Source organism: Cherax quadricarinatus, chromosome 48, assembly GCF_038502225.1.
Source record: "Cherax quadricarinatus isolate ZL_2023a chromosome 48, ASM3850222v1, whole genome shotgun sequence".
Classification (NCBI taxonomy): Eukaryota; Metazoa; Arthropoda; class Malacostraca; order Decapoda; family Parastacidae; genus Cherax; species Cherax quadricarinatus.
In genome coordinates, this window is record NC_091339.1 from 8,623,779 (window position 1) to 8,641,334 (window position 17,556).

Genomic DNA, 17,556 nt, shown 5'->3' on the forward strand with positions numbered 1-17,556 from the left:
TGGCATTGGGGGAAGGGTGCTCTCGTGGATCAAATCATGGCTCACAGACAGGAAGCAGAGTGTGTCCATAAATGGGGTTAAATCCGAGTGGGGATCAGTAACAAGTGGCGTTCCACAGGGATCAGTCTTGGGCCCGTTGTTGTTTATAATATATATCAATGATCTTAATGAAGGAATTACTAGTGATATGAGCAAATTCGCCGATGACACGAAGATAGGTAGGATAATTGATTCAAACGTAGATGTTAGGGAACTTCAGGAGGATTTAGACAAACTCTACTCTTGGTCAGAAAAGTGGCAGATGCAGTTCAATGTAGATAAATGCAAGGTTCTGAAGCTCGGGAGTGTCCATAACCCTAGCACTTATAAGTTAAATAATGTAGAACTTAGCCATACAGATTGCGAAAAGGACTTGGGGGTCATGGTAAGCAGCAACCTTAAACCAAGACAGCAATGCCTAAGCATACGAAATAAGGCAAATAGATTACTGGGATTTATATCAAGAAGTGTAAGCAACAGAAGTCCAGAGGTCATACTGCAGCTTTATACATCATTAGTAAGGCCTCACCTAGATTATGCAGCTCAATTCTGGTCTCCATATTACAGAATGGACATAAATTCGTTAGAAAACATTCAGCGTAGGATGACTAAATTAATACATAGCATTAGAAATCTTCCTTATGAAGAAAGATTGAATTATTATTATTATTATAATCAAAAAGAAGCGCTAAGCCACAAGGACTATACAGCAAGAAGAAGAAAGATTGAAGACTCTTAAGTTACATTCACTTGTTAGACGAAGAATGAGGGGAGACCTGATTGAAGTGTATAAGTGGAAGATAGGTATTAATAAAGGGGATATTAACAAGGTCTTGAGGATATCTCTCCAAGAGAGAACCCGCAGTAATGGATTTAAATTAGATAAGTTTAGATTTAGAAAGGACATAGGAAAGTATTGGTTTGGAAATAGGGTAGTAGATGAGTGGAACAGTCTACCTAGTTGGGTTATTGAGGTTGGGACTTTGGGTAGTTTCAAATTTAGGTTGGATAAGTACATGAGTGGGAAGGGTTGGATTTGAGTGGGACTTGCACATCGGAGCTTATTTCTTGGGTAGCATTGAAAATTGGATTGGTCAAATTTTTGTTAGTGGGATGAATTGTAAAGGACCTGCCTAGTATGGGCCAACAGGCCTGCTGCAGTGTTCCTCCTTTCTTATGTTCTTATGTTCTTATTGTACAGGTACCTGCCCTACGCAGTGCGTTTCAAACGTACTGAACGAGCACAAGCAGGAGACCACCAAGGCACGCATTTCTGAGAATGCCTGCCCGAAGTTTAGGGTATAGAATGAGAAGCTGCGTTTAAAACGGAGGACGAGAAGAGGTGTAAAAGCTCATCAATGGAGGATAAAGAAGGAACCTCATTAAAAACAGTTGTGAGTAAAGGTTCCAATTTGCCTGATCAAATTGCCAGCGTGGGTTACGAAGAGGTGGTGAATATGAAGGGGAAGTAAGAATGATTGGGAAATGATCGCTGTCATGTAAATCTGGGAGAACAGACCAGGTGAAGTCTAATGCGGCGGAGGAAGAGCAGACTGAGAGATCGATGCAAGACAGTACGAGTCCGAGGATCAAAATGGGTGCGAGTACCTGTATGTAAAACATGGAGGGGGTGGGTAGCAAGAAAAGCCTCCAACTGAATGCCATGGGAATCACAGTGAGACCCCCCAGAGGAAATGATGGGCATTAAAATCGCCAAGTAACAGAAGTGGTGGCGGTAATGATGAAACAAGAAAGGCAATACCTGGGATAGTTAATGCCCGAGAAGGAGAGATATACAAAGAACAGTGTATACCACCTATGCAAGTGGATACGGGCTGCTGTGTAATGCAGCGAAGTACAAACAAATAGCTGATGGTACGGATGGGACCTTTCATTAAAGGTCCCATCAGGAAAAGGATCTGAAGAATACAATAAATTATAGCCCGAGATGGGATAGATAATGGCAGAGCGTAATTTTGGTTCCTGTAAGCAAACACCAACAGGGGAAAACTGGGAGAGCAACATCTGAAACTCACCCCGATTACCCCTGAGGCCGCGAATATTCCACTGTAAATAGGCCATGATTGGCAACGATAAAGATCCTTGAAATCCATAGGTAAGGGTACCTACGGACTAGAGGGGTTAGAAAAGTCCACATGCGGTGGCAAAGGAAAACGTTCAAGTAGCGAAGGAACTGTGCATTGTGAAGAAAGGCGTTGCGCAGATGGAGAAGAGGAAAGAGAAGGAACAGAGGGTGGATCAGTGTCCATTGATGGTTTGGTCTCTACAATATATTCAGAGATTCCTTCAAGTGTTTCGGAGTTCAGAGACATCGTATGGGAGACAATATTGGAGATGGAAGGAGGAGGAGTTTCAGTAAAGATCAGAGCTGTAATGGACTGTACCAAGGTAGGGGGGGCGAAAGGGTGGAGGGAACTGGAGAAGTGTGGGAGGGGACAGAAGAGGCAGAAACCTGGGAGGTGGCAGAAGAGGAAGAAACTTGGGAGGGGACAGGGGAGGAAGGTACAGTACGAGGAGGATGAACCTCCACACTTGTAACAGAGCCAGTGAAAGGGGAAGACCCAGGTACAGAGATCGGGAAGGTAAAATGTGGACGTGGATGAAGGGAAGGAGGGGTTAAAGGAGATTTTTTGGATCTCTGAGAAGTAGAGGGACAATTGGTAGGTGTCGTACGAGGTATTGTCGATACCGGGGTTTGTGAGGGAGAATACGAAGAAGTGAGGACAGACTGAGGAGTTGAAGTAGGGACGTCTGAGCCAAGGGCAGCAAAAGAATTAGATACAGGAGTGACTATGGGACTGGCAACCGCAGAGGAGGCTGCAGAAGATGTGACCCCAGAAGTGGGGGGATGCTTTGAAACACGAGAATAAGAAACATGGGGCAGTCTCCCTTGGAGGTGGAGATGAGAAACTGCCATAGCATAAGGGAGACCTTCTGCCTCTTTGAGGCAACAAATTTCCCGCTCATTTAAGTAGACCTGGCAACGGCGAGAGTACGAAGAGTGAGCCTCATGACAATTAAGGCAAGAGGGAGTTCGACTGCAAGACGTATTAGAATGGCCATCGGCACCACAGACTGGGCATTTGGCTATAGATCTGCAATATTTTGCTGGGTGGCCAAATCGCCAGCAATTTCTACACTGTTGCGGTGTAGGGATCACCTTCCAAACTTGTAACCGATGTCCTGCTAAATAAACGGAGGATGGGAGTTCACGGCTGTCAAAAGTTAAACGAGCCACATTGTCTTCGCCCGCGGGCAGGAAGAACATAAGTGTCTACCTTGAGAATTGGGAGATCTTTGAGTTCCAGCTGTTCGAGAATGTCAGTGCCACATGTCTGAAAATTCTGTTGGACTATGGTATGGGGCAGAATAACAATGCCACTACAAGAATTGAGGGAATGATGTTTTTCGATAGTGATAGAAATAGTATCGATATGTGAAAGAGAAAGATCATGAGCTTGGGTAGAATTCTGGACTGTGATGATGCGCATACCACTCTTAAGAGCATGAAAGGAAATATCTCTACCAACATGGCATAGGAGCGCTTTGCCAATACTATGGTCGGAAAGATAGGCAGTAGAAGTCGGTCTTAATGTAAAGAATTTAGTCCAGTGCGTGGTCCGAAACTGAGTGTGGAGAGGGAGTGCATGATGTGTCGGTCTTTTCCGAGTAGAATGGGAAGGTAACGAAGTAACATCATCAGGAGATTGTTGTTGATGTTTAGAAGTGGGACCAGAGTCGGTCCGACGTGGGAGAGGCTGGCGATTCAAAAATTGCTGCACCGTAGAGGGAGAAGCCGAAAGCATAGTCAAAGGAGAGTGGAGGTCAGACAAATTGAAGGAGTCAGTGGAAGCCCCGGTACCTGAAGCGGGTGAGGAACAGCACCAGCAAGAGGTACTGGGGCTTTAGGATTGTCCGAAGAGTGGCCAAAAGACGAGGCGAGGTTAGAACGGGGTGCAGTAACAATAAGGGGCCTGGGGGTAGTGGGGTCATGGATCGGGTACTCCATGGTTAGGTTACTTCTTTCTTTTTGTTTTTAAGAAAAAAAAGAAAGAAGAGAATAAAAATAAAAAAAAAAGAAAAAAAAAAAAGGGGGGACCGGGGAGGGATAGTTCCTAGGAGGAATGAAAGGGCCACAAATCTCCCTCCGCACCCAAGAGGACCTCAGCACCACAAGTAGCGCAGATGCAGCGTGGAACCCGTGCCATACCCTACCCATCATGCCAGTAAACCAGCAATCCGGGATAGCAGCCTCACATCTGCAGAGCTACCTCAGTGGACAAAAGAGAGGGCGGCCGGGTATCCACCACAAAGCATACCTCCTTCAGCCACCACCCCCGGAATCCGAAAGGTGGCTTCCAGAGATACACCCGTGGCCCGAAAGACACCCAAAGCCACCCTCCGGGATACCGGAGAGGGATTGGGACATCCCCAGGCAATCCAGATTCCACGGCAAACTACGCCACCGCCAAGAACCTCAACGGAATGGAATGGACCCCGGTACCCTTTCCCCTACCTAGGAACTAGTGCACCTGTGGGAAAAAATCCCAAAGGCCAAAAAGGAAGGGCAAAAGGGAGGGGTGGGGAGGAGGAGGAGGAGGAAAGGAAAAAGGGAAGGATGGGATAGGGAAGGGGGGATTGGGGGGTAATTAGGTTCAGTCTGAGGAAGGAGATCAACAGGTCTAATTCCTAAGACCAAGAGCCTCTTCACCACACCAAGGAGCCCCCCTTGAAGAGGTAAACCTGCATAGGTACGAATGATTTGTTTGTATTTATTGCATTTTTTCAGCAGTATTTATTTTGAATCTGAGTTAAGTTAGGTAGATAATAAAAGAAATTAGCATATTTTATTGCATGTTTGGAGTTTAGTATAGGATGATTACGTTTATGTACCTACGTAGAATACTAAATAAAACAGAAAATATCGGCTAGCTAAACTCAACAGAAATCTTTATTTAGCTCAACTAAATCCTAAGGAATGTTGCCAACCTATTGCATCATAAATCACATAATTTTTTAATACACCAGCACTAAAGAAAGGAAGGACAGTGGAACCTTGGTGTCTGAATGTACCAGACCTCAAACAAACTGGAATTAGAACAATTTTATTCAGGAAAAAATTGGAAACAATTAAATTCAAACACCAGGATTCCAGTGCATATTCACCATCATTCATTCAATAGTTGTCTTGCAAAAAGTATGCAGACATCACAATTCATTATTATTATTATTACAGTAGAACCCTCGTATCCACAGATTCAGTTTCAGTTATCCATGGTTTACTGTGGCCCAAAAATAACCCTTAATTTTGCATAATAATGGCCCCAAAGCACAAAACTAGTGATGCTGGCAGTTCTTCATAACCTAAGACAAACCACGAAATGTTTTCCATCAGTAAAAAAGTGCTATTTCTAGACTTGTTTTGCTTAATTTATCAATTAAACTTTATCATAGGTATGTATGAAAACGAAAAATGACTTGTATATAGGGTTTGCTAATATCCATTGCTTCAGGTAACCATGGTAGGTCTTGGAAGGTATCCCCCGTGGATACGGAGGGACTACCGTATAATAATCATATAGTGCTTCAAGGAGGGATGCGTGAAAGTTGGTGCAATTGGTTAGTTTCCATTAAAAAGTCAAAGAGTGCATCAAAAGTGGGACTTTAAACAAGAACGTCAGAGTGTGTTGGGGTAATTTAGACGTCAAAAGATGTGTTGAACAGAGAGAGTGATCCAACAGTCTTTGCAGAGTGGTGCTGGTCGTTTCTCTTTTGTGGTACCCATGTGACACATCACAATTAAAATGACAAACTGAAATATCACACTCCTTCAAAAAACAAGCACTGCATTTCCCATCTCCAGTTTCCCAGAATCCTTTCATACCACCTTGCCAATGGCTCGCAAGTTCACATAAAAATCACTTCTTTCCGCACTGATCTAACACAGTGACACAATCCTGCTTCTATCATTCAAAATCTCCTTTACTGTCTTCCCTAAAACCCTTCCAAAATTCTACAACAATTATGAACTTTGTTTAAACCATTAAACCTTGTGCAACTGAACTTAAGAGTCATTTTAGGATATCAAAGCCATGATATTTGTCTGTGAGCATGTACAGGCTGGTATATCTTAGCATACTTACCATATTTCGAGGCTTATTAGATGCAATTTTTCCATAAAATGTCTCCATAAATCACCCTGTATCCTATAAACTGAAGGTCTGTCATGGGAGCTGTAAGTCAGGGGCAGGCAGTAGCTCTCTGTTATATCCAATGCCAAGCCATTGAAACTAAAACAAGTCTTATAAGCTGCGTCTTATAAGCTGTGAAATACAGTACTGTACACTGAAATTATTAAAAATAATCACATAAATTAATGTGTGTGTTTTACAAATTTATGATACAGAGAACTAATGAATGAATATATATAGATAGTAAAATTTTCATAATGCATAATATTCATGGAGGACTAATGAATCTGTAGAGGTTATACAATCCCAAGAGAATGGGAAGTAATCAGGTTTGTTCCAAGGCAGGGGAGGGTAGTTTAAATGCCTTGGCTCAAAAGCCCTTCATGAGCATCAAAACAACCCCCATCCCTTTGAAGAGTTTTAGTCCAATAAAAACCTAAGAGCAATGTTTGGTATGAAGATTATGCAGAGAATTCAGAGTGCAAAAATTAGTGTGGGGCTAACAAAGGATAACTCAAAAGATTCTGGAGCAGATTGTGTTCATCAAGAACTGCAAGAAGCCCCTATCACGAGCTTTTACCATCCTACGGAGAAGGAGCATGGACACGGGGGTCATCCCACAGTTACTAAAAACAACAGACATAGCCCCACTTCACAAAGGGGGCAGTAAAGCAATAGCAAAGAACTACAGACCGATAGCACTAACATCCCATATCATAAAAATCTTTGAAAGGGTCCTAAGAAGCAAGATTGCCACCCATCTAGAAACCCATCAATTACACAACCCAGGGCAACATGGGTTTAGAGCAGGTCGCTCCTGTTCGTCTCAACTATTGGATCACTACGACAAGGTCCTAGATGCACTAGAAGACAAAAAGAATGCAGATGTAATATATACAGACTTTGCAAAAGCCTTCGACAAGTGTGACCATGGTGTAATAGCGCACAGAATGTGTGCTAAAGGAATAACAGGAAAAGTTGGTAGATGGATCTATAATTTCCTCACAAACAGAACACAAAGAGTAGTAGTCAACAGAGTAAAGTCCGAGGTGGGTATGGTGAAAAGCTCTGTTCCACAAGGCACAGTACTCGCTCCCATCTTGTTTCTCATCCTCATATCTGACATAGACAAGGATGTCAGCCACAGCACCGTGTCTTCCTTTGCAGATGACACCCAAATCTGCATGACAGTGTCTTTCATTGCAGACACTGCAAGGCTCCAGATGGACATCAACCAAATCTTTCAATGGGCTGCAGAAAACAATATGAAGTTCAACGATGAGAAATTTCAATTACTCCGATATAGTAAACACGAGGAAATTAAAACTTCATCAGAGTACAAAACAAATTCCGGCCACAAAATAGAGCGAAAAACCAACATTAAAAACCTGGGAGTGATCATGTCGGAGGATCTCACCTTCAAAGACCCTAACATTGTATCAACTGCAGCTGCTAGAAAAATGACAAGATGGATAATGAGAACCTTCAAAACTAGGGATGCCAAGCCCATGATGACACTCTTCAGGTCACTTGTTCTATCTAGGCTGGAATATTGCTGCACACTAAGAGCACCTTTCAAGGCAGGTGAAATTGCTGACCTAGAAAATGTACAGAGAACCTTCATGGCGCGCATAACGGAGATAAAACACCTCAATTACTGGGAGCGCTTGAAGTTCCTGAACCTGTATTCCCTGGAATGCAGGTGGGAAAATCCTAGAGGGACTAGTACCGAACTTGCACACGAAAATCACTCACAACGAAAGCAAAAGACTTGGCAGACGATACAACATCCCCCAATGAAAAGCAGGGGTGTCACTAGCACGTTAAGAGACAATACAATAAGTGTCAGGGGCCCGAGACTGTTCAACTGCCTCCCAGCATACATAAGGGGGATTACCAATAGACCCCTGGCAGTCTTCAAGATGGCACTGGACAAGCACCTAAAGTCGGTACCTGACCAGCCGGGCTGTGGCTCGTACGCTGGATTGCATGCAACCAGCAGCAACAGCCTGGTTGATCAGGCTCTGATGCACCAAGAGGCCTGGTCACAGACCGCGCCACTGGGGCGTTGACCCCCTGAACTCTCTCCAGGTAAACTCCAGGTCCAGGTAGGTGATCTGGGCATACAGAGAAGATGGAGCTGAACAGGATGAACAAACATGTGTATAAAGCTGCAGTGGCAGGAAGAAGAGGTAGGAAGTCATCCCATGAAGGGATGGAAATAGGGGGTAATGTGAAATGCTGTAGGAGTGAAGTGATTAAGGAAAACTGGTTAGCTGGACTTGAGTTCTAGAGGTGGGAGGTACAATAAATGCACTGTGAATGAGGGATGGAGATGTCACAGTTCAGCAGTTCATCTGAATTGTGATATCTGTATGCTTTTGGCAACTCATATACAGTAGGGCCCCACTTATATGGCAGGTTAGGTTCCAGGCTACTGCCGGAAAGCAGAACGCCATTTTTTCCACTTATAAATGCAAATAAATGCCAGACAACAAGTTTACACTAACTTATGCAGTGGTACCTCGGGATACGAATTTATTTTGTTCCAGAAGGCTGTTCGAGTGCCGTTACCAAACGAATTTGTTCCTATAAAGAATAATGTAAATTAGATTAATCCATTTCAGACCCCCAAAAATACACTTTAAAAAAGCACTTACATAAATACACTTATTTAATTGTTCGAGTTTTGAGCTGTTTGTATCTCGAGGTACCACTGTATTAAGTTAGTAATACAACTAGGCATTAAAAAAAAATAAAAAGTAAAATACATACTCAGTACATTCATTATTTACCTCAAAATATTCGTAGTCTTAATGTAGGGCAAGAGGTGAGTAGTATTTATTTGTAGGAAGTCAGGTGTAGGTAGCCGGTAGATGTAGGTAGCCTGGGCTACACAGCTATATATTTAATGCGGCCCAGAGCCATATTATTACCACTGACATACCATGTTCACTGAGTTTAATCATTTCTAACAACTACCTTCAGATGCCATCATAAACGAAGAAGTAATGAATAATTCATGCCAAGAATTGTAAACAAAAGCATTGCCAAACGCAGATTTATATACATTTTCTCTGATGCTGGACCAGAGAAAACGTAATGTTTTCCCTCCGCGCAGCTACCACACCTCATAAACAAACAGCATGTTTATTTGTTATGTAACATGTTTCTTATATAATTTTGAAGAAAATATCATTGATTAATGAAAATTACTATATTAACATAAAATAAGACATTTAATGTGTCCAAGAGTGATTATTATTACTTATTAGTATTATTACTATGGCATTAAGACTAGAGAGAGAGACTGTGATTTTAATGTGTACCTGCATGCCAGCACAGTGTGTAAGTATATTTAGGTACAGGTACACATAAGTATAATTATCAGAGTACATATAAAATATGAAATAACTTTAAAACACTTGAAATTTTGGAAAGTTTCCAGACATCACAGATGTGCTCACGGAGAATGTAAACAAACTGGGTGGGGCATGCCGTATTAGAAAGACGGGTTGCTGTAGAGAGTTGTTTGGTCATTTGAAATTGCCGTGTTAGTGGAATGCCGTAAGGCGCTGGCTCTACTGTATTGAATGGTGGTGAAGAATGTGATTCACTTTTTAGATCACCCTGACTTGGTGGGAGATGGATGATGTGTTGAAAGAGTGAATTTGAGAATAAAAAGGCCAAAAAAGCTGAGCTGCAAAATGTTGATCACAATCTTGGGCAATTATTTATCATATCACAATTATGGTATCTATGGTTAAGTTGTAACATCAGTATTGTATTACAGACAACAGTGAAAATACATACTCATATCTAAGCTGGTATGTATCAGAAGCCTGAAAACAAACAACTGACATGTTTTGTCTTAAACAATAGAAGCAGTCTACCAACAAATGTATATGCTATGAATATCAGCTAATTGTATGAATATAAGTTTGCTCACTTTCAGAATTAAATTAATATATTTTTTCTGGTGTCAGTAGCTAACTAAAAGTATAATGGTGTTATGATCTTTTTTCAGATAAGGCAGTGATAAATGAAATTATTTTTATTATATTCATGAGGAGGAGTTAAACCTGTAAGGTTCACACAGCAGCTAAGAAATAGGAGGTAACCCGGTTAAATCTAAAGAATGGAGGGTAGCTCTAATTACATACTTAGATCAAGATCTTTTTACCAGCACATCAAGGCAAATGACACATAACCATGAATGAACAGAGAATGCAGATGAATGTGATATAAAAATTCTCCTGGAGGTGTGTGGTGTAGATTTTACTATAGCAGGCTATTTATTAATGTTAAAAGCACTCAAGTTTGTAGACACTGTAGTATCATCAACATCAGGCTCCGTGTCCTGGTGGCTAAAGCTCTTGCTTCACACGACGAGGGTCCGGGTTCGATTCCCAGAGAGGGTAGAAACACTAAGCGTGTTTCTTTACACCAGTTGTCTATGTTCCCCATCAGTAAAATGAGTACCTGAGTGTTAGTCGACTGGTGTGGGTCGCATCTTGGGAAAAAACTGACTTAATTTGCCCAAAATGCTCTGCATAACAAGTGGCTTTCTATATACTGTAGTACAGTAGTATGTCATTGATGTCAGCTAGGCCTGTATATCTTGTACATGTACTTGTAGTACTAAAGATATATTATTATTATCAGGCCAAGTGCCTCAAATAAACAAGTCTCTCCATGTTATTTGTCAAGAAATGACATGAATCTCTCAAAAGTCCTGTTCACCCAAAAATAGAAATATACTGGTGCAAACTACAAGTCAAATGCTAAAAATATAACAAAATTTAAAGACTTGGTACAATTTGCAAAACCTCTGTAGTTAAACAAGTTAAATAAAGGCAACCTGCATTGCCCTTGATTAAGCCCTAAACTTGTGTGAGTTATTCTGCACAAGGAATGGTGGAGGCTTGATCCTCTCAGTTTTTACACAGGAGGATACCAGCGATATTCCAGTAATGATAAATTATGTAGAACAGGACGATAATAAACTGTGCACTATTAGGGTCACAAGTGACATGGTCCTTAGGCAAATAGATAAATTAAAACCTAACAAATCCCCAGGCCCTGATGAACTGTATGCAAGGGTTCTAAAGGAATGTAAAGAGGAGCTTAGCACACCTTTGGCTAATCTTTTCAACATATCACTACAAACTGGCATGGTGCCAGATAAGTGGAAAATGGCAAATGTGATACCTATTTTCAAAACAGGTGACAGGTCCTTAGCTTCGAACTATAGACCAATAAGCCTAACCTCCATAGTGGGAAAATTTATGGAATCAATAATTGCCGAGGCAGTTCGTAGCCACCTTGAAAAGCATAAATTAATCAACGAATCTCAGCATGGTTTTACAAAGGGGCGTTCCTGCCTTACGAATTTATTAACTTTTTTCACTAAGGTATTTGAGGAGGTAGATCATGGTAATGAATATGATATTGTGTATATGGACTTCAGTAAGGCTTTTGACAGGGTCCCACATCAGAGACTATTGAGGAAAATTAAAGCACATGGAATAGGAGGAGAAATTTTTTCCTGGATAGAGGCATGGTTGACAAATAGGCAGCAGAGAGTTTGCATAAATGGGGAGAAATCAGAGTGGGGAAGCGTCACGAGCGGTGTTCCACAGGGGTCAGTGTTGGGCCCCCTGCTGTTCACAATCTACATAAACGACATAGATGAGGGCATAAAGAGCGACATCGGCAAGTTTGCCGATGACACCAAAATAGGCCGTCGAATTCATTCTGACGAGGACATTCGAGCACTCCAGGAAGATTTGAATAGACTGATGCAGTGGTCGGAGAAGTGGCAGATGCAGTTTAATATAGACAAATGCAAAGTTCTAAATGTTGGACAGGACAATAACCATGCCACATATAAACTAAATAATGTAGATCTTAATATTACGGATTGCGAAAAAGATTTAGGAGTTCTGGTTAGCAGTAATCTGAAACCAAGACAACAGTGCATAAGTGTTCGCAATAAAGCTAATAGAATCCTTGGCTTCATATCAAGAAGCATAAATAATAGGAGTCCTCAGGTTGTTCTTCAACTCTATACATCCTTGGTTAGGCCTCATTTAGATTATGCTGCACAGTTTTGGTCACCGTATTACAGAATGGATATAAATTCTCTGGAAAATGTACAAAGGAGGATAACAAAGATGATCCCATGTATCAGAAACCTTCCCTATGAGGATAGACTAAGGGCCCTGAAACTGCACTCTCTAGAAAGACGTAGAATTAGGGGGGATATGATTGAGGTTTATAAGTGGAAGACAGGAATAAATAAAGGGGATGTAGATAGTGTGCTGAAAGTATCTAGCCTAGACAGGACTCGCAGCAATGGTTTTAAGTTGGAAAAATTCAGATTCAGGAGGGATATAGGAAAGTACTGGTTTGGTAATAGAGTTGTGGATGAGTGGAACAAACTCCCAAGTACCGTTATAGAGGCCAGAACGTTGTGTAGCTTTAAAAATAGGTTGGATAAATACATGAGTAGATGTGGGTGGGTGTGAGTTGGACCTGATAGCTTGTGCTAACAGGTCGGTTGCCGTGTTCCTCCCTTAAGTCAATGTGACCTGACCTGACTAGGTTGGGTGCATTGGCTTAGGCCGGTAGGGACTTGGACCTGCCTCGCATGGGCCAGTAGGCCTTCTGCAGTGTTCCTTCGTTCTTATGTTCTTATGTTCTTATATCCACTGTTTGTTGCATGCTCCCACCCCAGTCAGGGGTCTTTATGATCCCAAATAATGGTGCATATGCTGAAATAGCCCTTATTAGTAATAAGTCTCAATGGTATCAAATGCAATGTTACTTGTCCATAAGCTGTCAATCAAGAGAGAGGAATCATAAGTTTTTAAGGAACAGGCATTAAGCATGGCCACTTCGAAAGAATTTTCATTTTAACCATGAGGAAGAGAGCAGTAAAGCAGTAGGAGTTATACAGCACCTGGGAAATGTGAGTTATTCAGGTTTGATCCATGGAAGAGGAGGATAAAGCCTGTGGAAGAAGCATCACAATTCACAACAAATCCACAATTTGGAGAGAAAACTTAAGAGAATGTTTCAGTCCATCTTGAATAATATCAAGTTATATCTGAGAGAGAAAAATGGAAAAAGCCTGAAGAAAGATGTGGCAAGGTGAATGCCAGAAGAATGGCAAGGTGAGTGCCAGAAGAATGGCAAGGTGAGTGCCAGAAGAATGGCAAGGTGAGTGCCAGAAGAATGGCAAGGCAAGTTCCAGAAGAATGGCAAGGTGAGTGCCAGAAGAATGGCGAGGTGAGTGCCAGAAGAATGGTGAGGCGAGTACCAGAAGAATGGCAAGGTTAGTGTCAGAAGAAAGGTGACAAGGAAACCAAGCTCAGGTTAAGTCATGTGTTTTTAACATTAAAACATTTGACAATGTAGTGGGAAAGAGAAACCTCAATCTGGAGAGTTTATCTGGAGAGAGTTCCGGGGGTCAACGCCCCCGCGGCCCGGTCTGTGACCAGGCCTCCTTAGGTCAGTGTCCCAGGATGCGACCCACACCAGTCGACTAACACCCAGGTACCCATTTTACTGATGGGGAACATAGACAACAGGTGGAAAGAAACACGTCCAATGTTTCTACTCTGGCTGGGAATCGAACCAAGGCCCTCACAGTGTGAAGCGAGAGCGTTAACAAGCTAAAATTCATCCAGACTAAAATTCATATTTGGAATGTTGTGTATAATAACTCATTTTAAAACAAATGCATCTATGAAAACTAGAATAGGAATACATAAATAGTTGTGGCAGAGGACCCACTGATGACAGCAATGACAGATTCCTGAGTGACTCACCAACAAGGCATTGTGAGTGTTTAATCAAATTTAAACTATTTCTCAAAAAAAATCAAACAGGTTTACAAATATTTAGCCAAATATGGACCTTTAACACCAGGTATACAGCAATGACTGAAATACCACTGGCTGACAATGGCTTGATTCCACATATGTTTCCTAACTAATTTTGGGATGCTGACTCAAAAGTGAACTTGGTTTTGCTTCAAATGTCAAGTTTCTGTGAAATAAAACCCTATAGTGAAAGATTGGACCAAGACAAAGCCATCATGGAGGAGAGATATCAGGGAAACCTGACAAAGTTTGATGGCAGACTACTGCTGGACACTGGTGCAGGAGAACCTCACTCAACACAAGTGATAAAGCCTCCAAACAGTGATGTACAGTACATACCTTTGTATGACTGGAAATGTATTACCTTTCTTATGCATATACTGTATATAACAAATTTACATTAGAGAAACTAGCTTTTATCACTGCATAACTATACTTAATATCTATGTATAATGTAATACATATGATTGTTAGGTAACATATAACATGTGGTTCTTCAGCCTTAAATAGCCAAACTAATAATCATAAGATTAAAAAAAAACTTATATGACAGACTAAACAAGCTCTGTTTCATGATCAGTGCATCAAAATTAGCTTAAAACAACCTATTTTGTTTCTGTACTGGATAAAAAGTTGAATTTTGTTGGCTACTGTAATTAATCAATTTTTGAAAACTTCATCAGTTGCTGTAGTGAGTTGGTAACATTGCTTTGCCATACCCACAATCAATAGAAAATATGTACAGGTTATCTCTCATAGGAACTACAAGCTTTACTAGATTTTTTCTAGACACTGTTATCAATTATACGGCTTCTGTCCAAGTGAACTTCCATATGATTAATTAGATGTGATTTCCTTAAGAAGTCTTTCCCACACAGTGAACACTGATATGGTTTTTCTCCTCTATGAGCTCTCATATGCTTCACTAGATTCGAATTGTGCGAAAAATCTTTCAGACATTCTGAACACCGATATGGCTTCTCTCCTGTATGAACTCTTGTATGTTTTATTAGATCTGCTTTATTTAAAAAATACTTTTGACACTCTGAACACTGATATCGTTTCTCTCCTGTATGAAGTCGCATATGCTTTATTAGATTGGAATTTTGAGAAAAGACTTTTAGACATTCTGAACACTGATATGGTTTCTCCCCTGTATGCACTCTCATATGTTTTACTAAATATGATTTCTTTAAAAAGCATTTTACACATTCTGAACATTTATATGGTTTCTCTCCTGTATGAACTCTCTCATGAATTACTAGCTCTGATTTTTTCAAAAAGTCTTTAAGACATTCTAAACACTGATATGGTTTCTTTACAATATGAACTCTCATATGTTTTTCTAGAGATGACTTCTCTGAAAAGCCTTTCAGACATTCTGAACAGCGATATAGTTTCTCTTGCATATGAGTTCTCATGTGTTTTACTAGATTAGAATTTTGTGAAAAGCCTTTCAGACATTTTGAACACTTATATGGCTTCTCCCCTGTATGAACTCTCATGTGTTTTGCTAGATCTGATTTACTGAAAAATTCTTTTTTGCATTCTGAACACCTATGTGCTCTCTCATCTCCATGAACCTTCTCATGTTTTACCAAAAATGATTTGTATGAAAAGACTTTTAGGCATTCTGAACACTGATATGGTTTCTCTCCTGTATGAATTCTCTTGTGCAATACAAGCTGTGATTTGTTGGAAAATTCTTTTAAACAACGCGAACACCGATGCAACTTATCTCCTGTATGAGTTCTCTTGTGTCTCGCTAAAGAAGATTGTTCTCTGAAGTATTTCAAGCATTCTGAGCACTGAAATGGTTTCTCCCCTGTGTGAACCCTATTATGTTTTACGAGTGATGACTTCTCTGAAAATTCTTTTTGACATTTTGAACACTGATATGGTTTCTCTCCAGTATGAATTCTTGTATGTTTTATTAGAGAGGATTTAAATGAAAAGTCTTTTAAGCATTGTGAACAATGATAGGGTTTCTCTCCTGTATGAACTCTCATGTGCTTTAATAGATTTGATCCCTGGGAAAACTGTTTTAGACATTCTGAACAATGATATGGTTTCTCTTTTGTATGAACTCTTGTATGTTTTACTAGTGATGATCGCTCTGAAAATTCTTTTAGACATTGTGAACACTGATGTAGCTTCTCTCCCCTGTGAATTCTCGTATGTTTTACTAGCGATGCTTTAAATTTAAAGTTTTTAAGACATTCAAGACAATGATATGGTGTGACATCTGTATGAACTCTCATGTGTTTTATGAGAGATGAATTGTCTAAAGAGTCTTTCAGAGGTTCTGAACACCACTGCAGTTCCTCCTGTGAGCACCTGTAAGTTTTACTACAAGTGATGTCAAAAAGTTGACGAGCCATTGAGAATGACTATATAATCTGATTCTTCTTCTTAAATGAAAACTCTTGATACATTCAACACTTTCCTATAAACTTTCATGTGTTTTACTATAACTGCTTTCTTTTTCAAGGTATTGGAACATGAATTATTTCCTCACATTTACTACCAGAACTGAGTTATCTGAGAAGTGATTTTACTGAAACAGACTTATGAGTAAAGGCTTGAAAAATTAATATTTGTATAGTTTCTTTCTGGTATGAAAGTTCTGTTTTTATTCCACACTAGCAATGCAAATTTTGTTTTGCCTTTGAATAAGAAAAATGATTTTTGGAATTTCCTATTAAAAACTGAAGACAGTAATGTTTACACTTGAACCAAGCTTGTTTCTACAGCTTATTTTCAAATTATAAAACAAACAATTTTACTCAACTGCACAAAAGTAAGGATTATGATGAGTGCACAAGAAATGCCACTGAACAACATCAAGTGGAAGAAAATCTTTTTATAAAGAAATCACATGACAAGGAACAATTTACACCTACAGTAGTTAATGAAGTGACTGAGATACTTCAGTGGAGGACCTGACAGTGTGGTGGTGCTGGTACTCAATGAGGCTGCTGGGTCAGGAGTGTGGTGGAGGTGCTGGTACTCATTGAGGATGCTGGGTCTGGAGTGTGGTGGAGGCACTGGTACTCAGTGAGGCTGCTGGGTCAGGAGTGTGGTAGAGGCACTGGTACTCAGTAAGGCTGCTGGGTCAGGAGTGTGGTAGAGGCACTGGTACTCAGTGAGGCTGCTGGGTCAGGAGTGTGGTAGAGGCACTGGTACTCAGTAAGGCTGCTGGGTCTGAAGCATGGTGGAGGTGCTGGTACTCAGTGAGGATGCTGGGTCTGGAGTGTGGTGGTGGTGCTGGTACTTGGTGAGGCTGCTGGGTCTGGAGCATGGTTGAGGTGCTGGTACTCAGTGAGGATGCTGGGTCTGGAAAATAGTGTAGAGTTCTGTCACATATTTGGTTACCTTATTCCACTTTCATCTTCAGTGGCAAGTGACTTTCCATC

The 17,556-nt window shown here is 40.8% G+C and overlaps 1 protein-coding gene across 3 annotated transcripts in view; it reads right to left on the minus strand.

Moving 5' to 3' along the window:
* Positions 1 to 12,361: 12,361 nt before the first annotated feature.
* The window catches only part of LOC128697282 (zinc finger protein 271-like), a 193,557-nt gene continuing 188,362 nt past the window's right edge, over positions 12,362 to 17,556 (minus strand). For all 3 annotated transcript variants that reach the window (XM_070094861.1, XM_053788911.2, XM_053788913.2), the window contains one exon: positions 12,362 to 17,476. In XM_070094861.1, the coding sequence (XP_069950962.1) occupies positions 14,926 to 16,521 (1,596 nt within the window). In that variant the 5' untranslated portion in view covers positions 16,522 to 17,476 and the 3' untranslated portion in view covers positions 12,362 to 14,925. The remainder of the gene's footprint in view (positions 17,477 to 17,556) is intronic.